Source organism: Elgaria multicarinata, chromosome 2 (genome assembly GCF_023053635.1).
Source record: "Elgaria multicarinata webbii isolate HBS135686 ecotype San Diego chromosome 2, rElgMul1.1.pri, whole genome shotgun sequence".
NCBI lineage: Eukaryota > Metazoa > Chordata > Lepidosauria > Squamata > Anguidae > Elgaria > Elgaria multicarinata.
This window is the reverse complement of record NC_086172.1, coordinates 92,659,147-92,685,435: the sequence shown is the minus strand read 5'-3', so window position 1 is coordinate 92,685,435 and position 26,289 is coordinate 92,659,147. Positions and strand designations below refer to the sequence as shown.

Below are 26,289 nucleotides of genomic sequence, written 5' to 3'. Positions count from 1 at the left end.
CACACATGCAGGGTGCACATTCATGCACGTGTGCACCCACACAAAGATGGATAACTATCACAGACAAAGGGACGTCCGAATATTTTTGTGATAGCTCTTCCCTACAACACTGGATTTATGGTGGCACCCAGGACATTTTTGAAATGTCAGATGTGCTCACGGCAGATGCCTGTCCTAAAAGAGAAAAGGGCACTACAAACATTCTCTATATTAATAATAGGTAGCTCTAAACAATGCAAAGGTAAAACAGCCTAATGTTCAAAAGCCTCTTCACAACCCCCAGTTTGCAGTTTACAAACTGTACACTGACAATGACTCTGGCACTGCAACAGTCAACCAACTGGTCTCACTAGTGAGTGTTACTAAGGATGTGAAACCAGCTTGGCCAGCCTGACTAACTTCCTTGAAAAATGCCACCTAGAGAATGCTACGCTACACCACTAGAGAAGTGTTAATGATTGACAAAAACCAAGGCAGGGATATAACATTGGTAGAAGCTCACTAAATTCGAGTAAATTCTAAGGACTTGAGTGATTTCTTGTACTTTATTCTATACACAGGACTGGGAAGCCTCTGTTTCCTGCCCTTAGCCCGGGGGGGGGGGGGGGGAGAGATGATGTGCAGCCTTCCAGAGTGTAGGAGTTTGGCAGATACACACCAAGCAGACGTGGGAACTGTTTCAGGGTCAGACAGGGAGGAGGGGGAAGGGGTTATTGAAGTGTCAAGGTTGCAGGACTTTAACAGTCACAGTGAGGAGGATGCCCAGATGCAAACAAATCAGTTGGAAAGTAGCCTGGCAAAGTGCTTTCCATAATGGGAATGCACAATCTGGAGGAGGAGGAGGAATTGGGAACAAGAGCTCCAAGGGTGAGACATCAGGCCAGGTGGGAGAAGCAATGCCAGGTCATAAGGCATTCCAGCTCATGAGAGGTCCCTTTGGAAAGACCCAGCTTAAGGGCAAGGCTTAGTGAGCCACTCAGCTCAAGAAGAATCCCCAGTAGCACTTTTCATTGCAACTATCTAACAGTGCATTAACCAAAGGGAGTTACTTGTAGCCTAAGCAGTCTTGTATTATGCAAAGCTGTCTAGAAACTAAGCATTTCACTGATGTTTGTGGATTCCAATTGTAACCTGAAGCACTGTTGATCTGGCTGTAGTTTGCATAACTAAAGTAATTGTCTAGCATTCTGACTTCCCTGTTTAGTCAAAGGAAGAGGCATTCAAGAGGCAGCTGGACAACCATCTGTCAGGGATGCTTTAGGGTGGATTCCTGCATTGAGCAGGGGGTTGGACTCGATGGCCTTGTAGGCCCCTTCCAACTCTGCTATTCTATGATTCTATGAAACCAGGGGCTAGGCACTAGATAAAGAGGTTGGTGGACTGCAACTCCTACTAGCACTAGCCAGCATAGCCATTGAGGGTGGATGATGGGAGTTGCAGTCCAACCATAACCTAGGGCTGCACATTAGTATGCCAAAACACAAAAACACACACATTTTAATAAACAAGGTCAAGGATGTCAAAATCTATAGAGTCATGAATTATGTATTTCTTTGGAAGATTTATACCCTGCCATCAAATAGTCCTCAAGTTGTATTGCAACAGACTGCAGTAATACAATACAAACTCATACATGCACCAGCAGCCCGCAGTCCTTTGGTCAATGGATGGCATGTAATGTTGTTCCCCTTCAGATTGGAAGTCCCAGGGGAATGGAGCAGCAGGGTCTAACGTTCTGGTGGGGGATGGAGGAAGCAAACTCCCTGGAGCTGCTGTTTCTCTGGCCGATTGACAGGGCCAGGCTGGTCTTGCCATGGTTGATCCTGGAAGGCAGGGAATGCAAACTCTCCATGGTCCCCTGCTATGAAGTCTTTCCTGGGTGGCAGCAGTCCTCTGGATGATGGATAAGGCCTGAATGTGCTCCTTCTGACTTCTACAGTCCATGAGGCAACCGGAGTAAAATATTCTTTCTGGTGGAGGGGGTGGAAGCAAACCTTCCTGCTTCTACTTCTCTTCTGGCCAGAGGACCGTGGATGGTCCAGAATAGGCTGATCTTCTTGCCATCATATTTGTTCTGGGGAGGCAGAGGAAGCAAGCTCCCAGCACCCCATGGTCCTCTGCCCAATGGATGGAAGCAAAATGGTCTTCCCTGCAGCAGTGCAACTATCTGCCACATGCACGTGGAAGGGGAAAAAACACAGGTGTACACTCTCGACTGTGGCACTCAAACCCACTGTTTATGTTATATATCTTTTGCTGTGTTGGCTAATAGAAATACAGTTGTTGTTTTCTGGTTGATTTAACCAACCAGTGCAACCCAACGCTGGCAAGAAATGTTTCTAGATATTTGCACCTTGCCTGGAGAAAGAGGACATGCTCTGTTTTCTTTGATCTTCCAGAAATGTTGGCATTTAAACCTCCTGCACCTCCAACCTTGAAGCAGATCTTATTTTATTTTATAGTATCTTCTCTTATTTTATCATTGCCTGTGATGGTTACTGTAATGAGGGCCTAAGGGAGCAATCCTTTGCATATTCAGATAGAAAAAAGCCTGACAACTCCCTGGCTTCCACTCTGCCATCAGTGCAGTAGGTAGCCTAATAAGTAGTCCTCCAGCTGAAATATAGGGATAGTAGCAGTGAAGGCTGGTGGCTCTGATTTTGGTGGGGCTGTGGATCCATTCTGGGTTTTAGTCAGAACTACATAGTAGGGATACCTAAGAAAATGCTGCCTTCAAAAAGAACCTTTAGGCTGCAAGCCTATGTATGTTTAGAGAGAGAAAATTCCTACAACTCTCAGCATTTGCCAGTGAGCCTTGCTTGCTATGGGATGCTGAGTTATAGGATTTCCCCCTCTATCTAAACTTGCATAGGATTGCACCTTTAATATTACCATTAATAGTTTACCTCTTTGCAATAGCAGCAAAGGATTGAACAGGGTTTTACCAGCGATAGAGCGACACTAAACATCAACACAGAGCTTCTTGAATGGAATGTGCATCCTGCCAAGAAAGAGTTCAGTAAATGTACTAACAGTGGAAGCTAGGCAGACCAAGAATTACTGCTTTATTAAGGAGCTTTCAATGGCAAGAAGCACTTGGATTGTAGCAGAGAAGAAGCTATTAGGTTTCTTCGAAAAGACAAGACCTCAGGTCGCAATTGCCAAAGCTTCCATAGTCCCCCCCACACACACCCGTTTTATCCCCAGAAAAGCTTTGATGTGAAGAATGAGCCACTCTCAGATTACTTGCAGGTGCACACTGTGGAGGACCGATTACTCCTAAGCACACTTTAACCACAGTTTTATATATGCCACCAGGAAGGTTAAGATGGTTAAAAGGTGGGATTTCTACAGAGATTGAGAGGGGGAATGCTTTCAGAGCCTGTTTAAGAGTAGTTGTGATGGGGTTCTGTGAGCTTCTTTTCTCCGATAGCCTTCCCCCAGATGTTTTGAACAATAATTCCCATTAGTCCCAGCAAGCTTGGCCAATGGCCAGGAATGATGGTGGTTGTAGAGGGCACTAGGTTGGAGAAGGCTGGTCCACATCATAAATCTGAAAACGAGGCACCCTTGAGGAATCTCACTGCTGACACCTATCATCATATGCAAAGTAAAACCATTCCACATCTCTGTTTGTGGATGCTTCCAGGACTTTAAATGTCTCCATCCTTAGAAAGCTGGCCCTTGCTTCTCTGGCCCCTTGCCATGTGGCATGCTAAGAGGAGCTGTCCTAAGCTGAGGAAGAATATTAGAGAAGTTCAGAAGAAGGCGCACAGTAGGCTCACTCTCCCCAGGCAAGTCCCCAGAGATTTCAGATTTTTCAGCCTGATGCTAAACATGTTTACTCAGAAATAAGTCCTGCACTGAGTTAGCACTGAGGATTGCTCTATCATTTATCCATGGTTGCCTGTGTGCCTGCATCAGAATAGGCTAAGAGGGAAACTGAGAATCAGACCAGAGCACAAAAGGACATACTTTCTTCATATTGCATTTTCCTGCCAACATCAAGTTAGAATAAATGAGTATCCTCCACTGAACAGTACCCTATACTTCTGAAGTATAGGATAGGGTTCAGTGAAGGATTCTCATTGATGAAGCACATGGGTTTCTCTGGCCTGGTTCACTCATGCACTTTCATCACCTGATTCCTGCAATATCAAATAATATTTGGGAAAGGGCCATAGCTCAGTAGTTAGAGCTTTGTTTGCAGAAGGTCCCAGGTTCAGTTCCTAGCATCTCTGGGCAGGACTGGTAAAGATTCCTGTCTCAGCACTGGAGAGCTGCCACCATTCATCTTAGAACATTGGAGGCCTACCTTTTTGGGGTTGGCGGGAGGTGCATTGGCCCTTGCAGGGGCTGCCCAAGTCAGCAGGGCTCATGGTGAGTAGGCAGTGGGTGAGACCAGGAGATGCACACACACTCTCTGGATCAGGATCATTGGAGGTATGTGGTTAAAGCCTTCCCACCCCTGCCGTCACCCTCAATCCTAAACCAGATCACTGTTTCTGTGCTGCTAATAGTAGCAGGGAAATACCCAACTGATCTCTATAGCCCAGCTGATGCCTGATCAGTTGTGCTGTAGGGAAAAGTGGGCAGGGCTTCCCAGATCACTCAAACAGTGGCCAAGGGCTGCATGCGGGCTGCAGGTTGCCCACATGTACTGTAGACTATACTGAGCTAAATGGACCAATGTCATGACCTGGTATTGATTAATAGATTGATTTAAAATATTTCTTGGCTGCTTTTCAGGGCAGGAGCTCTTCCAAGTTGACATGCAACAATAAAACACATAGTGAAAACTGACTCAGTTTTTTTTAAATGGTAAAAATAAAAAAATGGTAAAAACAGCAACTGCAGCAAGCCTTTTAAAAACAGCAATCACAAGCATAAAATAAAATTTACAACAGACAAGTGCAGTCATAATTCAGTCCAGTTAATCACAATCAAGGGAAGGTGAAGGTAAAGTAGTAGATTTTCAGGGCCTTCTTAAAAGCTTGCAATGATGGGGCTTGGCAGAGCCCTGACGGCATCTTATTCCAGAGGTAGGGGGCCATTACAAAAAGGCTGTCTCTCATATGGTCACCCACCTTTCTGTTCTCACAGGCAGGCAAATGAGGAGGGCCTCTCTTGTGGATCTTAAATGTGGACAGGCTGATATGGGTGAAGGCAGTCCTTCAGTGATAAGGTTGCTTCATATGCTATTATGTCTTGCATGGATGAATGGGGCATCATGGTTCTAACCCCATAGAAAGACCCTTCAGGCCTCTACACCAGCCTGCCCCAACCTAGTGCCCTCTAGATATTTTGGATTTCAACTCCCATCAGCCAAAGCCTGCATGGCTAAAGGTCAGGGATGCTTAGAGCTGTAGTCCAAAATATCTAGAGCAGTAGAGTCAGTGGGGTGATGAATCTGCTTTGGGTTCAGAACCAGTCAGAATTCTAAAGAAACCATGCAAGGTGCTTTCAGGGGAAGAGGTGAAAGCACCTTAGATAGCTTGGGAAGTTCAGGGAGAGGGTTGGTTAACCCCTTTCCCTCTGGCTATTTACTCCATGAAAACCATGCTCCTCAAAGCAGCTTCTTGTCCTTTTATGGGCTCAGCCTATGGGCCAATTCATTTTTACTAATGGGGCCAATAGCAGCTTCAGAGGGGCAATTTTCAAGATGATAATGATGGGAAATGGTTAAGCGCCCCCCCCCTCCCGCAATCCTTTCCTTGTCTGGATTGGTCACCCTACAACTGCTATTTGCAAAAGCTTTAGAGAGATGGAGATGCATTCATACATCTTTGCCCTAACTGTAGTTTGCCCCTGGGACATATTGGCCAACCATTGGCTAGCAACACAAACACTGTTCTCTCCCTTTGATTCTCAGGTCATAGTAGACTTGCCACCCACCCCTGCTGCCCAAGCCGCCCTCCCTCCAATCTAATATAATTCACCATGTTATTTGGAAGACTGCCTATAGCACAGCACCAGGTTGCATCACTAAGATCACTGCTTGGTTGGAATAAACAAATAACCTTGGAAGCAGATTTAATTTCACAGAACAGTGTTGAATGTCTCACTTCAGGAAATAGTTTGTTGTGGCCATAAGTTTAGTTCTTCCCCATTTAACTCAAAAATTAGATGAGTTGATGAAAATGTCAGTACAATTGAGAGCTGCCAAGCTATCAATTTATGGTGCTACTTTGTTCCCTTGGTGTATCGAACCCCTGATCTGGCAGAACAGTTAAGGAGATGTCTGACCTTACAATGGAATCTCATTAAGTTTCCAGCACAACTGCAGAATAAAGGGTCACATTGTTTTCATTTTAAGTGCAAATTAAATGCATGTATTGGGTGGGGTGGGGATTCAAATCAAGCTGGAAATGTACAAAAGAATATTTGTGCAACTGAAAATCATAATATTGTCAGGCTAATAAAACACAATCTGTTTGCTTTTGCTTATTGAAACTGTGAATGTCTCTGAAAATTCAAGGTACCTCTAAAAATGTCATGTTTCTAGGACAAACAAATATGTTATGATGGAGCCCCCTAGACCAATATGCCCTTTAGAGGAGTAAACCAATTAGTAATCCAAATCACATGAAAGCAAACTTCACATGACAAGAGAGAGAACCTCATAGGAATAAGCTGAATGAAAAACAGAGTCAAACAAGAGTATTGAGTATAACAGAAGCTTTGCTCATAAATACGTGTCTATTTATTTCTTAACTTCATCAGGTGCTGAAGCTGAAGTCACAAAGAGGGAAGGCACAGTGGAAAGGAGAGTGGAACCCCTTTAACAACCTCCACCTGTTATGGGTAATGGTGACATGTGTGCTGTTCGTCTTGCTGAAAAGGAATATCCCTACTTTCCAAAGGCAGCATGAAGCTGCTAGACTCTGAGCCACCAGCGCAGTGCTGCTGCTAAGTAATTTTAGATCCTGGACGTAATGTTTTTTATTAGGGGTTGGGGTTGGGATTGGGGAGGGAGGCAGGCAGGCAGGCTTTAAATGGCTGCATGTATTACTTCTGTTGTGAAGCAAACAACTAACTTTTTTTGGGGGGGAGAAAAAATTATGTTTTCAGCTGACTAGAACAAATCTGTTACTTTATTTGCAATAGCTGCTTTAAAATTAGATGGACTTATCTATAATGATATAAAGAAGTACGCAGTCACCTATGTGTGTGTGTGTGTGTGTGTGTGTGTGTGAGAGAGAGAGAGAGAGAGAGAGAGAGAGAGAGAGAGAGAGAGAGAGAGAGAGAGAGAGAGAGAGAGAGAGAGAGAGAGAGAGAGAGAGAGAGAGAGAGATTCTTTATTGTGGATTTGTTTAGGTTTTTCCCTTTTCTTCTCTTCTGTTTCACAATGAACTTTGGTTTTAAGCATAGAGTGGCAGCCTCCAATTGGCATTCTATGCTCTGCAAGTTCTTCTACATTCCTGATGTGTTACAACAACAAAACTGCTTGCCAGCCCCAATTTTGAAAAAAATAGTGTGGTGACACCATCGATTTATAAAAGGGCAATATAATCTTGGCATCCTGGCATACATGATGGTGTGAACGGGTTTGATATGCAGCTATCTGCCCTACTCCAAAATGCCTAGCTAGTGTGGGAAATGACCATATGAATCCATCTTAGAAAGAACAGCTTGGATCCTGAGATCCCATGAGTATCAATCTGTTCATGGGAGATACTCCTGCAAGTGGAAAAAGGAGGTGGTTGAGCCAATTACCCCTTGCCCTTGTGCCCCAGGATAATCTGTTCTGGGGCGTTGGAGGACCGACATCAGAGCTGGTGCAGGGCTTTTAATGGAGAAGAAGAATTGGCGAAAATCACCTTCTCACCCCACCTTCACTGGATCAACCACCCTTCCCCAAAGATAAGTCCTTCTAATGCATGGAAGGTCAACTCAGTATCCAAGCCAATTCCTTTGGCGTTCCTGTGTTAGAATAACAAGCTACTATTCATTTACTTTACTTACTTCTTCACTGATTTGCCAAGGCTGAGAATACTTCCTCCTTGATGTCAGATCTCCTGCTCAAACCTATAGCATGTGTGCAGTGGCGGCTTCATAATCCTCTCCTCTCATTTATCTTCACAACGCCCCTGTCAAGTAGCTTAGTCTGGGAGATAGCAATCTGTCAAAGCTACTCAGCCAATCTCATAGCTGAGCAGGGTGGAAATGCAACATTCCATCCATTGCACCACTTACGAAAGACCATGCATAATGGATGGCATGCACTGTAGTATTTATTACAATGGCATGAATCAACATGGAGCTTTTTAAAAACAAATGCAGAACCTCACAGAGATCTAGGATGCATTTCACTGTTCATTTTAAGTATTGTTTGGGGAGTGTGCTCTGAGCAGAAATGGAAGAAGAGGTTAAAGGGAGACATGATGGTGGCCTTCAAATATCTGAAGGGCTGTCATGCGGGAGATGGAGCAGACTTCTCTGTTGCTCTAGAGGGCATAACTAGACCCAATGAGTGGAAATGGTAAGGAAGCAGAGTGAAGGTAAACAATAGGATAAACTTCCTACTTGTTAGGGCTCTTCATCAGTGGAACAGAAGGTGGTGAGCTCACCTTCCCTGAGAATATTTAAGCAGAGGCTGGACAGCCATCTCTCAGGGATGCTGTAGTTGTGAGATGCCTATGTCGAACAGAGGGTGGGATTGGATGACTTCTAAGGACCCTTCTGACTCTGAAGTTCTACAAATCAAAGAAAAGAGGTGGCAGGGCTCCATATGATTGAGAAATGACATTTCTCTGAGCCAGATGATTTGCCTCCCAGTTTCAGAGATGTGCAGACTGAATGTAGTGTCTCTGCGACGAGGAGAAGACCTTTACTCAGGTCCGATTCAGACATCAGGCATGTGCATCACTTGAGTTCTCTCTACTGAATTACTCAAAACTTGATGACCCTCCAAGGAATGCATCCCCTTCGGAAGTGCTGTATTTGAGTTGACATTGGCTTCTACGAAAAATCTGCCTATGGCAATTAAGCTGTTATGGCTCAGTCACACATGCAAGTAGCCACCTGGTGCTGCTGTCATCATGTGTTGAGCATGCAAGTGTAAAGCAGCCCTTTGCAGACCCATGCCATTAAAGCTACGTTGGGAAAATTAGTCTGGGGGCCTTCCTAGACGAGGCCTTAGTGCGCCTTCTGTCCCGGCTTCCCTGCTGTGCATCCAGATGACGCACAGGGGAATCCGGAGACAGGCCGCGCTGAGGCCTCCTCCAACGCGCCATAAGCGAATTCGCTTATGGCGCGCCTTTTCCCCAGCTCCAGCCTCAGGCCGGAGCTGGGGAATGTCTAGGGACTTCCGCAGCTTTTCGCGGCTCCTCGCTTACTCGCGAGGAGCCGCGAAAAGCTGCGGACTTGGCACAGCGCTCATAGGAGCGCTGTGCCCATCGGCGGGGGGGCGAAGGCTGGGAGGGTGGGTGGCAGGGTGGGTGGCACGGGGGAGGGCGGATGTGATCGCGCCGCGCACCGCCCGGGCAATGCCTGGCATGGGGCGGCATTGCCGCCCCATGCCAGGCATTGCCCGGGCTCGGGTGGCTCGCGGCGCGATCGCACCCACCCTCCCCCCGTGCCACCCACCCTGCCACCCACCCTCCCAGCCTTCGCCCCCCCTCCCGTAAAAAATAAATAATAATAAAAAAACCTTACCTTGTCCACCGTCTTCGGGCCGCACCTGGCCCCTTTAAAATAATTTTAAAAATGGCAGACGCCGCAGGGACGCGACGTCCCTACGCGTCCGCCATGTGGTAGCCTGGGGGAGGCGTGCTAATGTTAGCGCGCCTCGGCCCCGCCTCCCTGCCGGCGTAAGCCGGCAGGTCTAGCAAGGCCCTGGGTGAGCTTCAAGTATCCTAATCAAATATGCTTCAGCCTCTGCAGGCCATCACACCTTTCCCCTTAGAACAGGGGTGCACAACCTGCAGACTTCATGTGTAGAGTAATCCTGATCAGGATTGCTGGGGTTTGTTCAGCAATCCCAAATGCCCAGAGATCTTGAGCAGGATTGCTGGGATGAGAGTGAGGTTAAAACCTCTCCACCAGCACCACAGCAATCTTTAGCAGGATTGCTGGGATGCACCCCCTGACCCACCACCTGGCACTGTATGTAGCCCTCAGGGCTGAAAAGGTGGTGTGCCCCTGCCTCAGTAGGTTTTGCAGTGCTGAGAATTTCTCCATCATACCTTAGTATAACAGATTCTCTCAAGACACACAGGACCCATCCCTTTCCCAAGCATAAACATCTTTATTTGTTGGTTCACCTTGAGATATCCAATGGTCAGATGATGCAGGAAGTGCAAGCACTTACTTTGGTATACTGAGATACAAGATACACCTGTCACCTTTATCCCTCTGTGCATCATTGTACCTAGAGAGTAATTATATCCCTGCTGTGCTGTGATAAGGTAAGACAAATGCCTGATCAGAATCTAAAACCTTTACAGGCCTTAGTAGCCTCTTCTGCTAATGTAAGGAGGTATGTCTTTGATGATTTGACATAATTAGGTATTGGCTTGAGATACTCTGATTTTACGCATTAACGTGGAATACATCCCCAGCTAAACACATTGGATCACTCAGCACATTGTCCATAGTTCCACACAGCATACATTTCAGTAAATCCCTGATTAGTTTTATCCTGACTTTTGTAATCTTTTGTATCTGTGTATCGATCATGTCCCTGAGTTTGCCCCTTGCCACTTAAAAAAGCAATTTTGTCTGTGATGAAAGATGCAGGATCCACAGATATGGGGGCGGGGGCGGGAATGAAGGCTTCTGCAGTTAAAACAGAAAAGCAGGACTTGCAAGATTCTCTTGGATATCTCATTGCTAATATCCTTGGAAAGACTGGCCTGAAACAGGTCCAGACACAGGGAGCAGGGCCAAGGCTGATCCCACAGGAAACAGGGGAAAAGGCATTAAAATGATTATACAGGAGAGAGAGGGGGGAGGCAGGGCAGGGCAGGGCAGGGCAGAGAGAGGCAGGGCAGAAGGCAGAGAGAGATGCAGCAAAGCTTCCACTATCCATTGTTAATGGCACACTTCCAACCTCCATGGTGGCAAGAACAACTAATGAGTAGAAATATAGGGGAGAAATTTGTCCAGTTCACATCACATTTTCTTTTTACATTCTCAAACCTATATGGGCAACTTGTAGCCCTCCAGATGTTTTGGCCTACTTGTGACCTTATCAGCCCCAGTCAGCAGAGCCAATGGTTAAGGGATGGTGGGAGTTGTAGGCCAAAACATCTGGAGGGTCACAAGTTGCCCACCTCAGTTATCACCCTGAGATGTTCCCATACTCATCACAGAAAGGCAGAAGCTGCACAGAGCCTGTGGAACCAGAACATTAATCTAAACCAGGAATGGGCTTCCAGATGTTTTGGCCTACAACTTCCATCATCCCTCACCATTGGCTGACTGGGGTTGGTGGGATTTGTAGGCTGAAACATCTGAAGGGTCACAAATTGCCCACCCCTCATTTAGTTTGTAGGGTTTGGCAAAGATAGTATTAATTACATTTGCATTGCATCTCTCCTTCAAGGAAGGGTGGTGTCTATGGGGTTATCCCATTCCCTCTGTCATTGGCTGATGAATCACAGTCAGTCTAAGGTGAGTGAGCAGAGCTGGGGTATGAACCCAGGCTTTCCAAGTCTGAATGAAAGGCTCTATGCATTATAAGACTGTGCTCTCTCATTCAAAAAGTAAGAGGCATTTGGACATGCAATAAAGAGAATAATAATCAATATAATTTTAGAGAGGCAAGCTGTCAAAAGAAAAGCCTGGACTGATGTTACCCTTTTTCTTAATAGAGCACACCAGTCTGCTGATAAAAGTTTCCAGTCTCTAAGTCCCAAAGGATGGAAGGCTCCAATATCAGAGCCCTCCATACCTCCAAACCATTGCTGGGCTCTTGCTGGCAGGGCAGGTGGAGTGATGGAGGCAATTTTTGCCCCTTTGTCCTCTGAAGCAGCTTTTTGCATTACATGAGCCTCTGAGGCCACCTGACACTCCCTCCCTGCTGGATGCAGGGTTGGCAACTGAGAGGCCTTTGGATCCAATGGATCCATGGCCTCTCTCCTCTCTGTCCACTCCTCACCCCAGCACATCCATTCCCTCCCTTTCTGAGGTTGCAGTATTGACCTTGACAGAGGGAGCTGCTGCATGGCAGGGATCATCGTGGGGGAGAGATCCACAGTTGGTTCTTGTCCTCTGACTTCAGAGCTCTGTCTCTGCCTTGGAGGAGAATTGCCAAATATATGGCCCCTCACATGCTGTCTGGGTACCTTAGGATTGCTCTCTAATGATTGGAGATTCATCAGAACTAGGATCCTATACTGAAGAGAATGCTTACAATTTATTACTAAAAAGTGCTCTTGGACAGTTCAGTAATTCATTTTGAACTTGCTTTGTTTGCTGGGTTAAAAGGTTTTTTTTTTAAGATATTTTCTTAAATATTGTTCTCTGACAGTGTGGTGTATGATGTAGTGTATGATGTAAGCTAGTTATAATAGACATGGGCAGGGAGTTGGGGTCCGTGCAGCCCAAGTGGGACCAGGAAGGAGCTGTAACTTCACGGCAGTGCACATACATTGCAGGTTTGATCCCTGGTAGACCTGGGAAATCTTGGAAAGACACTGCCAATCAATGTGGACAATAATGAGCTAGATGGACCAATGACCTGACTCAGTGTCAAGCAGCTCCCTATTGTACACCTTGTTTTTTTAAGTCTCCTTCTTGTCATTTTTTCTTCAATGTTCTCTCTTAGGACATACCTTGCTTGTTTCTAATGTAACAAGAGCACCACAGAGTGTTGATTGCTTTAACAATGTAACCAAACAGTTCTAAACCACACAGATCTAAACTGGTTGTTCTTCCACCCAGTAAATGGAGCTGTAAGGGGAAGTGATACTCATTTCAATGCATGAGTGGATGAACAGAACTGGTCTGGAATATAAGGCAGCATGAGAACATTTTAAACAGAGCTTTTATACTGATGCTTAAGATGATGAATATAATTTCTGGACGAACAAAATGGCTTCCTGCATTAAACAAAAATAATTTAAGTGTAGAGCACATTATTTTATTTTGAGAGTGTCTCTTTCCCTCCCAGTACTTCTCTGAGTGTGCAGGGAAGGCGGAAGGGAGGGAGAGAGAAAGATTGATTTTCCATTTATAACTAGCCTCTTTCTATTGCTCTTAAGACAGCTTTCTGTCCAGCAAGCTATTTCTCCTAAGATTCCACAACTCTACATTGTTGTCATTAATCTTTGATGTGGACAATTGTCAAAAGCATTTTGTAAATGTAAGTGTACTTCAGCCATTTGAGTTGTTTTATCTGTTTTCACAGATAAATGTTTGCAGGTCACTTGGGACTGACTGTTTCTTCCAAATTCCTACAATAACATCTTTAGCCAAACAGTCTGCAATTAACATACTGCAATATTGTTTCTACAGTTCCCCACCCCACCCGCATGCCTAATTGATGCTAAAGTTGAGAAGCTCTCCTTTCCAGGGTACTGGTGACAAATAGTTGCAACTTGGAGCTGTCTTTTCTGCACTTCCCAACTGGGTGGGGACCCTAGCCTGGGGGTAGGGGGACTTCTAAGATCTGGGTCAGGGGCCTTGCACCTACTCTAGAGTAAAAGCAGTATATTACACCTGTCAGTTAAGATCTGTGTACCAAGAATTCAATAACATGACAATGTAAGCGAAGCAGTTGCCTTTTTGGTGTCATGTATCCATTGGCCTGTTCCCGTTGTGAAAATGAATTTTATTGAACTTTACCTGAAAACATCAAGTCCTTTTCCGAGGTATATTGTGACTCAACAGTGGGTGATTTCAGGTGGAGAGCTCCTGGTGATTTCAGTCAAAAGACATTGTATAGGTAAAAAGACATTTTTACCTGCTTAACAGATTCCACCCCAGACCCCGGAAAGAATAAAGGTGGAAGAAGCTGAAGGAAAACATAGGAGGGATGTCTTTTATAGATTTGATGAAGAAGGATATATTAAATCTCACAGTCACAACTTTATATGCAGCCTGATCTTCTTAATCAGGAGTGCCTTAGTGCATCAGGAAGCATGTGTGTGGATGGATGCACAGATATGCCATGAATACAGCTCCTATGCAGACCCCAAGGCCATAATCTCTTAACTAGTGTAAGTATGCATAATGATGGAGGAGCAGGAGATGAACTACTGTTAGAGCATTTTATTCATCATCACCTTTCAAGAAGGTTGAAGGAGGCATGGCCTTATTACTAGAAAAGTTATCATGAGAAGAGCTTTGTTCCATATAAAAGGGTCTACTCCATCAGACGTTATTGGCTTTCTCTCCTATCTTAAACAGATGTTTGCAGAGAAAAGCCCCAAGAGAAGATCCGGTGCCATTTCCATTTGCCATGCAAGACAACTGACAGCAGGGTGAAGTCGAGTACATCATTTCACTTGTTTGGGTCTCAGCCTTTAACTTCATATGGTAGCTGAAATCATAATTTCACAATGAAACATTGGGTTCCTCTGACCGAATGGGCTTCCAGCAAAGTACAATCAATGTGGACCTTCCATTTTTATCACATGGCATGGAGGAGGGACTCATCTCCAATTTTGTATTTGATTATGGAGGTGGACAAAGAAAGATATTGCCAGAGACAAGGTAGACCCCATGGCCCTCACCCTTTACTCTCAATGGGAACAAATACAGCTCCAGACTGGAACTCATATGAGAAACCAATAGGTAGAGAAATTCTCTCCCTGACCATCAAGGTATAGTCTATGTTATTGAACTGGATTCCACACCTCTTTCCCAACTGTACAATAGCAGAAATAAATGATACCACCATAGAACATTAGAGCATTTTTTATATGCAACCATTGGGTGTTACTTTCCGAAACCCCCTTGACCCCCACCCCATAGTAATGATTTCATTACAAGATGCAGAGTATGAGTAATCCTGCAGCCAAGGAATTATAATGAGGGGGAAAGCTGATATATTCCTTCTGGGTGGAATAAGTGTGTCATGCAAACATAGGGGGGATCTACACTACTGCTTTAAAGCGCTTTAAAGTGCTTTATAACAGTTTTGACAACTGTTGGGGCCCAGGACACACTCCATATACAGTTTTCAAAATGTTTTCAAAGCACTTTAAAGCACTTTAAAAAGCAGTAGTGTAGACCCCCCCCCCATAGCCATAGTTAATGCTATGGTACATAAATGCACTTTGACCACAAAGTAAGAGTGGAAAGGTCCAGTATGACTGTGGCCTTTGGATGGGCAATTTGTAGCCTTCTAAATGTTTTGGCCCACAACTCCCAACAGGTATATCCAACAGAACCAATTGTGAGGGATGATGAGAGTTGGAGGCCAAAACAGCTGGAGGACCACAAGTTATCTACATCTAGCCTAAAAAGTCTTGGTAACTGAAAATGTGTCTTGGGGTTATCAAGTTTTTGGCTGGATCTATTTCATTTGTAAATGGAGGTATGTGTTGGGGGAGGGATTTTAAACATCCACAAACTTTTTGGACAGGACACAAAGGTGTCTTGTGGTTCATGGATGCTACGCTCACCATTAAACTATTAGGTTGAAGTTTAATGCATTGATTGCAATGCAACTTACTTCCATCCCCCAAAGGTGTGTTCAGATCCCCAAGGTTAGGATGCTCAACATGAGATATCTCAAGCTTGAACTATGACTTGTAAACTTGGCATCCTTCTTTTGCTCTTCTCTGGGTTTTTTTCCTAAAAGGTGCGAAGTGTTGAAATTTCGAAGCATTTGAAAAGGTTTCGGAACATAAACAAGAAAAATCTCCAGGTACTCAGGTAAATTCCAGATTCGAAATGGCATCTTTCCCCCCACAAATAGTCATTTCAAGCAAAATGCTTCCATTTCAAAGTAAAAATGTTGGTAAGCAAACACCTAAAATCGAGCATCACATGGATTTTTTCTTTCAGCAGGCAAGAACTGTTTTTTTAGGGGAGGGGGTTTGGCTTGATTTTTAAGTTGTGCAATGTGTCTGTCAGGGATGATGCCTCTTTTTGGCCAACAGCGGAACAGCCATTACTGTCTTCCTCCTCCATCATCGCCACTCCTGGTGAAAGGCAGCCGGTGTGCCAGAAGAATCTGAAATTCATATACTGATGGACTGTGTGTGTGTGTGTTGTGTGTGCGTGCATGCGTGCGCACGCTTTTCAGGGGCAGAATGAAAATACTACATAGCTCATGTCAAATGTTGCTTTCTCTGGCAAAAGGGGTTGAGAGAAGAGTCGCCCGTCTCCTCCCCGCCCAAGTTGACTCAGCTTCTTTTCAATATGAGCCCTGTATCCGGCCAGCAAATACCTTGGTCTCTTTTGTCTCGAATCAAAATACCCAAGGAAAAGCAGACCTTCCTTCCCCGCAGCTTTTCCTTCTCCTGCCATCGAATAGCAGGCTGCTGGGCACCCCTGTGGTCCGGTTCTCTTCTTCACCGCCCCGTCCTTTGTTAGGTAGCAGCAGACGTCCGTGGCAGACCCAACACGCCGCTGTTCCAACAGCGCGCTCGGGTCGAGGGGGTCGCCGTTCATCTTGTCAGGCGGGGAGCTGAACGTGGCCCCAGGCTAGAGAATCGGGTTCTTTTCTCCGGCTCGGTGAAGCCGATCCACCGGTGCCGCTCCCTCGCTCCCAGCCCACCCGCTTCCAGCGCCTGCATTCGCACCCACGCACTCCACCCCTAGCCCCGATCGCTGCGTGTCCCTGCCACGGCGCTCTCCATTTCTAGGGGGGCTGGCGGGCGGCTGAATCTCGGAGCTGCCGCCCCTGCTTGCTCCCCCCACCCCACCCCCTCCCCCGGGCTGCATTAGGACCCAGGGAGAACTGCTCTATTCGGAGCCCAGCGCGCCTGCGCGGCACTGAAGTGTCCGGAGACCAGGCTGGCTGGACTGAGCAGCGAAGAGCGGCGGCGGCGGCGAGTTCTCTGGCACCCAGCCTTCAGCACCACCTGCGAGATCTCTCGGGCGGCGGGCGCGTGGGAGGGAGCGGGGAGCAGAGAGAGACGGAGAGGGAGGGAGAGACGCGCTGATCAGCCTCTCCTCGCCCAGCGCAAGCCACCTGAGGCTTCAGCGGCACCTGCCCAGCCCGCCTGGATCGCCTGCTCGGCGCCGCCTGGGCAGGAGGGATGCAGAGAGACCCCGCTCGGCGTTCACTTTCGCCTCGCTCTGCCGGCTTTGGCTTCCCTTTGCCCTCCGCTCCTTAACGAGCAAGCAAGCAAGCATCCATCCGGCGAGCTCAAGCCTTCCCTGTCCAGCGGCTGCCGGAGCGCTGTCCATTTCAGCACCACGCCGCTCAGGCAAGCCCCGCGCCCAAGTCATCCATCCGTCCCCTGAGGGGGCCTGGGGGGCAAAGCGGCGGGTGCCAAGGGCGCCTCGAGGGATGCTGCCAAGTGTGAGCTGCATCGGCGAGTGAGGAAGCCGAAGAGGACGCCAAGAGGGAAGGATCCGCGGACGGATGTCGTGGTCTTTTGTCTGAATCGGAGAACTGCAGCTGGAGAAGCAATAGATAGACAGATAGATCTCTATTCCCATCCACCCCCACTCCACCCCCCAGTGTTGCTTCGCTGTTGCTTCATCGTCACCACCACTCCTTTCAATGCCTTGAATTTTGTGTGTTGGTTTGATGTCCTATTGTTCAAAATCTACCTACATCTTCGGATTGCTACGTGTTGAGCTCTTTCCAGCAGCCACCTCTTGCTCCTGCCTCTGCCTCGAAGGACTCAAGTACAGAACGATTTTGTTGAAAAAGCATCAGCATCTTCTAGAGATTTGCTCTGATTTCTGCAATTGGGCATTGGTATCTGCCCCTTTTCTTCCTCCCACCGTGAGTGTGAGTGTGTGTGTGTGTGTGTGTGTGTGTGTGTGTATGTGTGGTGTCTGTACTGTGAACCCCTTATTCCACTTCCTCCTGTCTCTTCTTGCAGGGCACCTAGCTCCCCCAGTTATTCCCTTTTCCATCCTCCTTGCAGGTCAGCTGTGTGCCAGTAGATATATTAATTGCCACATCTAACTGAAGAAGCAACCTTCCTCTTCAATACTCAGACCTACCCTACCTACCCAACCAACCATCCCTCACCATCATTGCCCTTGGAGGCAGTGTATCATCAGTGTGTGTGTGTGTGTGGATGTGTGGGCTCCTGGACCCTTATTTTAAATGACACTCAGATAAGAGTTTTCATTGCCCAATAAAGACCCTGCATCTGCCATCATTAACTTTCATGGTACTCTTGACTTTGCATCACTGGGAGTGAAGGGTACAGGTGGTTAAGAACAGTGGGCGCCTTTAATGTGGGCGCCCTGGCCTTCATGGATAAGGTATCAAGTTAGTTATTGATAGCAGACGAGCAGGAGTCTCTTCTCCCCTCCCCCCTTATGTACTTGCTGTGTGCTGTGCTTGTTTGGATGAGTCCACGACATGCCTAATAAGAGACGAGATGGGCCAGGGCGATGAAAGCGATCGCATTGTGATCAATGTGGGAGGGACTAGGCACCAGACTTACCGCAGCACCTTACGCACCTTGCCCGGCACTCGGCTGGCCTGGATTGCTGAGCCGGATGCCCACAGTCACTTCGACTATGACCCCCGCACAGATGAATTCTTCTTTGACCGGCACCCAGGTGTCTTTGCCCATATCTTGAACTACTACCGCACAGGTAAGCTGCACTGCCCAGCAGATGTGTGTGGACCGCTGTATGAGGAGGAGCTGGCCTTCTGGGGCATTGATGAGACCGATGTGGAGCCCTGTTGTTGGATGACCTACAGGCAGCACCGGGATGCTGAAGAGGCCCTTGACAGTTTTGGTGGGGCACCTCTAGATAGCAGTGCTGATGATGGAGATGCAGATGGCACTGGAGACTCAGGTGATGGTGAAGAGGAGCTGGAGATGACTAAACGCCTGGCACTCAGTGACTCCCCAGATGGAAGACCTGGGGGCTTTTGGAAGAGGTGGCAGCCCCGTATCTGGGCGCTATTCGAGGATCCCTATTCCTCCAGATATGCAAGGGTAAGCCAGATAATGAGAATGCAGAATGCCTTATTTACACACAACCTAGGAGGGATTGTAAGTCAGTGCTCCTTACTTGTCCCTGTTTGCATTTCATGCCCTGGATTCTTATGCAGGGCTCCTCTACTGAAGGGCAGACTGAGAGTCATGTGCCTTCTAAGACAGCTACCACATGAGTACATGAAGGCCAGCACTTTGGAACAAGGGCAGGTGCAAGGGCATAACACATTCTTTTCCATGAAGAAGCAAGAAACCAGGATTCCAGCCCATTTTAAACAGACACATTTCAACATTCATAAAAGTGACTGCCTAGAATAGCCTTTCCCAACCTCTGCTCTCCATATGTGACATCTGGGGGTGATGGTTCAACACATCTGGAGGGCACTGGGTTGGGGAAAGGCAGGCTGGCCTAGAAATGTTTTGTTGTCAAGCTTCTTCATTGACCTACCTCCTATTTTGTCTCTCTCTCAACAAGGTGAAGATGTATTCATTCCTTAAAGCCAGTTGATTGAAGACTTGAATGCTGAGGTTTTCTTTTTGCCTGAGCTAAAATGGCATTCTTTTTAATCTGATTTTGAAGCCAAAGGGCAGATATGATGTCCTAGGCTTAGTTTTCACTTTAGCAGTTGCATTTTTATTAGACTAAAGTGACTCACAACAAGACATGCTTATTGGAAGATATATCTTATTTTAGGGTAGGAGGACTATCCCTCTCTTTCCATACTCACAACTGGAATTAATAGAAAACAGATTCTATGCTTGGTATGTTGATGTGAATGTGAGTGAAGCCAACAACAGAACCTCTCAAAATTGGAGTCTTTGTTGCTGTGAGGAAAGAAAGATACTCTTGTGCAAATCTAGGGACAGATTCTGCTCCCTCTGATGTCATCAGCAAAGCACATGCTGACGTCAGTGGGGGCTGGATCAGTCTCATGCAGTTGCTGTTTGGAGGCAGTGTGGAAAATGGAGAGGATAGTTGGATGGAAAAGGTGGTTCACTTTTGTGTGGTCTTACAGTGTTTGTTTGTGTGTGTGTATATGTACACATGTTCACTTTAAGACCACACAAAAGCAAACCATATTTTCCATCCATCCATTCTCTTAATTTTCACACTGTTTCTATATATTACATATATTACATAGAGGTGTTTCTGTTCCCCCTCAAGATATGGTGTGTGTGTGCGTGTGCATGCGTGCGTGTGTGCGTGTGTGTGTGTAATTGACTGATAGATATGTCCTATGAGGAGAGAAAAGAGGGATAAGGCTAAAAGTCATCTGGAAAATAGTTGTATGGAGGAAGATGAGCACATTTGATGAGAACAATTGGATGAATGATTCAGTGCATAAAACAATTGTAGTTACTTACTGGAAGCATTGGACTCAGTAAATATCTTACATGGGGAACTAGCGCCAGGTTGGCAAAGGAATGAATGAGATGGGCTGTTTGGAGGAGAGCCCTGAAATGCTTTCTACACATAGTCTTTTAGGTGTCTGTGCTTTCTTTATACACTCTTCTGAGATTCCCTACTGAATTAGCAAGTTCTAAGTCTTTAAATAGCGTGGAGCAGGAGAGAGTAATGAAATATTTACTACAAGTTAAAAGAAGAGTGTTGTTGCACAACAACTTTTGGATCCCAGTGAACTTTTCTAGAGGGATGTAAAAGTATGGAGGGAAGGTTAGATGGCTTTTTCAGGTAGACCTTGCAGGCTTGTTGTAATGAAATATTAGAAATACAAACATAGAATGGATTCTGAGGTACCCCCACCCTCTATCCCAGTCCCCCTGCAGCTAATGAATTACACATAGACTAGAATCAGAGACATCCTGTCCCAATTAGCAGTGTCTTGTGTACAATGGTCCTCACTCAAAACTCAAAACAAACTATTCAGAGATATGGCAGCTCAGGGCTAAAGCACAGGCTCTTCATGCAGAATTCATGGCATCTCCAGTTACAAATATTTCAGTTGCAGAGCTGTGAAAAACACCTTGGAGAGCCAATGCTAGCCTGAGTAGAAGACACGACTGAGAGAGATGCACTAATAGCTTCACTCCAGGCTTCATCTCATCATATGGCCATAAAACAGCCCAACAGAGCAGCTGTTGTGGGCAACTTGTTTTTAGTGGGGTTTCCATCGATTCTGGCAATGCTCTTTCATTCTATTTATATGCTCCTCTGGTAAAAGATATAACTGGATCATTCTTGTTCTTTTCTAATTAGCAGGATTTGCTATTCATAATTCAGCTTGGGATTTTTGTTTTTGTTTTGTATGTGTGTCATATGAAGCCTTTGGATTTCTTCTACCATGATCTGCTCCAAAAGCTACTGTGAGTGGATAATTTTCCTTAATTCATGATATTATATGCAGGTTTTTGCAAAGTGTCCATAAGGCGTAAGTCATAAACATGTAAACATTTTTAAAATCTGTCTAATATGTTCATAAGCCATCCATTAAGGATACATTAGCAGACACTTAACATCTTATAATACAAACAGAAACTAATGGGTGTGTACATAAAGGAGCCCTTGGATGTATGCTGAAATAATTTAATGACAGACCACACAAAAGAACTCAAACTAGCTAGGTAGTCATGAAGAAGAAAAAGATCAATAGGTTCATTAACATATGGACTTTTTAAAGACATAAGGACAAATGTTCATTTAACAAAGACACATGGATAAAGTGTCATATGTCTTTCTGTATAGTTCTTAAATACTTGCATTATCTTAAGGCTTGCATTTACAGGTTTTCAAATGACTTTATCTTTAGTTGCAACCAATTGCCATGTGGTATGCATGTGATCATGCAGCTGAAGGCAAATCTTATATTTACAAAGTCTTTGAGGGTTCCAAAGTGCCTTTCAAAACACCTGTATTGAAGCACCTTTTCTCTGAGCAACAGTTATCAGCAATGCTTCAATGCATTTCCATTTTTCTTATGCAAGAACTATCAAACTATATAGAAAAGTATTTATTATTTGATCCTTCATCCCATCCAAAAACATAAGTCAGTATTGCATGACCCTTATGTGTAACCTGTGCCACATATTCATAAATAGACATCAATTTCTCTTGTTTGAAAAACACATTTCATTATTTAAACATTTCAAATTTGTTCTTTGCAATGTATTCATCCATGTGGGACTGTTTTCCTGCTCACGTTACCTGACCAACAAGAAGAAAGTGAGATTAAAAGCAGCTAAACACTGTACATACTTGTCCTGTGAAAACTTGAATACCCACTCAATAAATATATTCATAACTGCAATGGATAAATGGAATTTAAAGCCTGAGATACCAGAGGCACAAATTTTAAATGAAATACTGTGTCATGTAATACTTTTCACATAGTACACATACACTAAAATCTAGGCAAATAAGCCAGAATATGTAACCTAATGAGTAAAAGCAAATCTAGTGATGGAGAACAGTTAGTGAAATACTAATAGTGAACTTATTCTCTCAGCATGCATCCTTACATAGCAAAAATGGCACCATCCATACATAAGAGGAAAGTATCAGCAGGCTGGTGTTAGGGGGATCACCATGGTTTGCAGAAGTTCAAAAACAACAACACCCCAAACTAAAGGGGGGGAAAACAACCCTGAAGAGGGCTCTCATGCCTCTGCTGGAGGAGTCCTCTTCAGAGTATGGTCTTGAGCATCCTGAGCCAGGAGAACAAGTCGCATCAGGACAGTGGAGGCTGGTGATTCCAATTTCAGTGGAGCTGTGCTTCCATTCTGAGTTTCATTCAGAACCAATCAGAACTCTAAAGGAGCTATGAAGTATGCTGAGCCCATTTTGGAGATATGGTTCAATACCCTGAATCGGCTGTCCTGGGACTTTCAGGGGGGAGGGATGACCTTGGAATGGACCTGAGATAGAACTCTGTCCCTCTAGTTCTTTCCCAGACTGTAGTCTATCTAGCCTAGGATCCTGAGAAGGGACAAAAAGAAAAGGAGGATAAATCTCGTGGAAGAGGTGGGATAAAGTGTAGGAAAAACAGGCTCTACTGACAGCACACCCTAGAGCATGATGGTATTGGTATCATCAGTAACTGGCACTTTAAAACCGGCAAGAAATTCAATGACAAATTTCTATTGTTTGTTTACAGTGGACCCACTTGTGCAACAGGAACTAGTGCTTCCAACAGCCGTCCTGGAAACAAGCAGAAACACTCATTTCCAGAAAAGGTCAGGTCAATGCAGCTCCCTTCTGTGAGCTCTACTGACATGCCCTGTTCCAGAAATGGGCATTTCACTTATTTCTGATAGCTGTGGGATCCGATAGCTTCCTGCTGTGCTAGCAGTGTGTCCTGCTAGCACATGGGCAACATGCGATACTACCCAGTGAATGTATTAAGTTCCGATCATTTAAATATCCTAAAACAAATAATGTAATTCCAGCACAGAATGGCCTTTACCCTGTGCTACATCATGAGGTAATAAACAGAACAGATAACCCCTTAAAAATAAACCTCTTTATATTCAGAGTTGAGGTTAAGGGGTGTATCCAAGTCCAAGCAGGACAAAGAGGGAGTTGTTAAAATTATATATTTTTTAATAATGGGAGAATGGACATTGATTAAAACCATTAGAGAAGATAGATTATTAGGATTTTTAGAAACAGGAAAATGATGCCTTCAACAAAGAGGTCTGTGCTTATCTTATGGTTTCCCGTGATTCTTATGGATTAAGATAATTTGTTCAAATTAGTATCAGATAATTTGTCCATACTAATATCAATTGTGTGCATTCTTTAAATGTACACAGTTTTCTCTCATTGACTAAAGCCTGTTTGCGCACATTTTTCAAAAGCAAGTTTGAAAAAAAAATGTATTTTTTTCATGGTTTTGTTGTTGCTTGAAGCATATTGCAAGTTCAGAAATGAATGGATGACAGACCATGTTCAGGTCCGTATTCAGTTCTGGGAAGTGGGAATTGCATATATTCTAGTAAAAAATGAACTAAAATGAATTTCTTAGCTGGGCTATAGTAAAGCTGTAGGCCTCAGCCTGTCACTCTCTGGTTTCAAAGCTGCTGCTGGATAAATGCTGTGTGAATGTATTTCTACTCCAGTGTCTTCTCTAGTTGGTGCTTTTTATTCACTCTCCCTACAGTTTTCCCCATTCTCTTTCCTCTTTTCCACTCTCCCTCAGAATTGCCTCACCAACCCCCACCAGCAATCTTCCTCAGAATCTCCCATGGCAGTGCCTCAGGGCCAAAAAGGGCTGTGCTCCATGTATCCGGCAGGGGGCTACACTTTACAAGGTTACAACCTCTCCTGTACCACCAGGGTATTGGGGGGGGGGGGAAGGGAGTGGATGAGCACTGAGAAATTTCCTTAAAGAAAGGTAGGGTTAAAATGTAATTATAAAAGGTTTAGGAGGAGTTTACTGTGTGGATATTTGGCACAATGTTTTTTTGGTGGGGTTGTCCCCTACTTATAGTTACTTGTACATAATTAATTCTTTAAACTAAGCATGCCCAGTAGAATTCCTCAGTGCTATGACAGGGAGCTGGTAAAAATTGAATGTGTGTAGATAGCAAGAGAGAAGCAAACTCTATATGGTGACTGGCTGTTGACTGGCTGAGATGCATGAGTTTAGGGCAGAGATGTTAGAGGGCAGGTAACGATTGGATAGAATAGTCAGTAAATTTCAGAATGTTTTGGAGAGAGATGTTTCCGTGTGTGTGTGTGTGTATGTGTGTGTGTTTATCTAATTTGTTCCCTGAATCTAATTTCTTATCTTAAGGAACTGGGCAAAATGTGTTGAATTTGCCCACATATCCAAGAGGGAAGGGGGAGGATCTCATGATATGCTGATTGCAAGATCCTCCTCCTGGATTCACATGTGGCACACAATGTCAAGGGAGGAAGCAAGACATCACAGCTGCCATTTTAAAAAAGAAAAAAGTCAGGAGCTGGAGCACACTTGTGCTCCAGCGAAAAAGATTTTTTTAAAAAAAACCCACCTCCAATGTGCCTGGACTCCCCCTGGCCCAGCTCCTTCCCTCTGCTGACCCCTGCTACTCGCAGGGAGGAGGGAAGAAGCCAGGGTGGGTGCCCACATCTCCTGCGGTCCCTGGGATCATGGGAAAACCCGGGGGGGGAAGTGGTCCCAGAAATCACGGGGAAATGGAGGTATTATCCCTGCCTGCTCCTGGGATCCCCTGTGTGTCATGTGGACACACAGGGCTGATCCCGGGATGATCCTGGGGGAAAAGGCAGGTGTAGACATATCCTATGCTTGTAGCACTCTGTGTTGCAGATTGATCTTGTGGTAGTTGCATGTAGGAGGGGTGGAAGCTGGTCTGTAGATAGCTCTGCATTTAAGTAGAGAGTTGACATTGGTACTTTTTGGTCTGTCTAATTCTATAGTTCAATGAGATATGCTAGACTAAAAATCCAAATAAACATACCTAAGCTTTCAGGACGGGGTGGGTTGAAAGACTAAATGTATATATAAATCAACAATCTCAAGTAGCTGGTGTATGAGCTGATTATACTATTGCAAGTAATATCTGTTATTAACTAGTACCAGCCATGATTAACTCCTACTAATAGTAACAACAGCACCTCTAGCTGTTTTCATTCTGGCTCACCACACAGTCAATCATTTCTGCTTTGTTTACATTGTGAACATTTCTGTGAACATACAAGATCTATTTACATAAAAGGGTTTCTCTCCATGGGAAAGGATCTGCACAATCGAGAAATGTTGCACTTTGCATTCCCACTAATTTTTTTTATTATTATTTATTTAATTGTGATATTTATATACTGCTAAATATAATAAAATCCCTAAGCGGTTCACATATAAATATTTAAAATCACATTTAAAAAGAATTACAATTGCGATAAGAACAGTACGTGGAGCAATAAGATGAACTGCATGATCAGTTTAATTAATCAGTTTAATGCGCTTTTTATACTGTATTTCGAAATTGTGTTTTTAACCTGTTGGGTGTTTTATTGTGGTTTTAATTTTTGTGAACCGCTCAGAGAGCTTTGGCTATTGGGCGGTATAAAAATGTAATAAATAAATAAATAAATAAATAAATAAAAGCCAGGGAAAGCCTGGGTGAACAAGTGTGTTTCCTGCCTCCTAAACTCCATGGAGGAGGGCTTTCCAAAGGGTGGGCACCACTACTGAGGAGGCCCGCCATTGAGGTATTGCATGAGATCCTGACATATAGGGCCGTCCTGAGATCCTAGTGATATAGAGCAGGAAACAAGTGTTTTAAATAAATA

At 44.9% G+C, this 26,289-nt stretch overlaps 1 protein-coding gene across 3 annotated transcripts in view; it reads left to right on the top strand.

The window, feature by feature from the left end:
• Positions 1-18,382: 18,382 nt before the first annotated feature.
• KCNC1 (potassium voltage-gated channel subfamily C member 1) overlaps positions 18,383-26,289 on the top strand; it is a 129,889-nt gene continuing 121,982 nt past the window's right edge. For 2 of the 3 annotated variants that reach the window (XM_063117198.1, XM_063117200.1), the window contains exon 1: positions 18,417-19,037. In XM_063117198.1, the coding sequence (XP_062973268.1) occupies positions 18,468-19,037 (570 nt within the window). In that variant the 5' untranslated portion in view covers positions 18,417-18,467. Of the gene's footprint in view, positions 19,038-26,289 lie in introns of all 3 variants that reach the window. The other variant, XM_063117199.1, reaches the window with a different exon arrangement.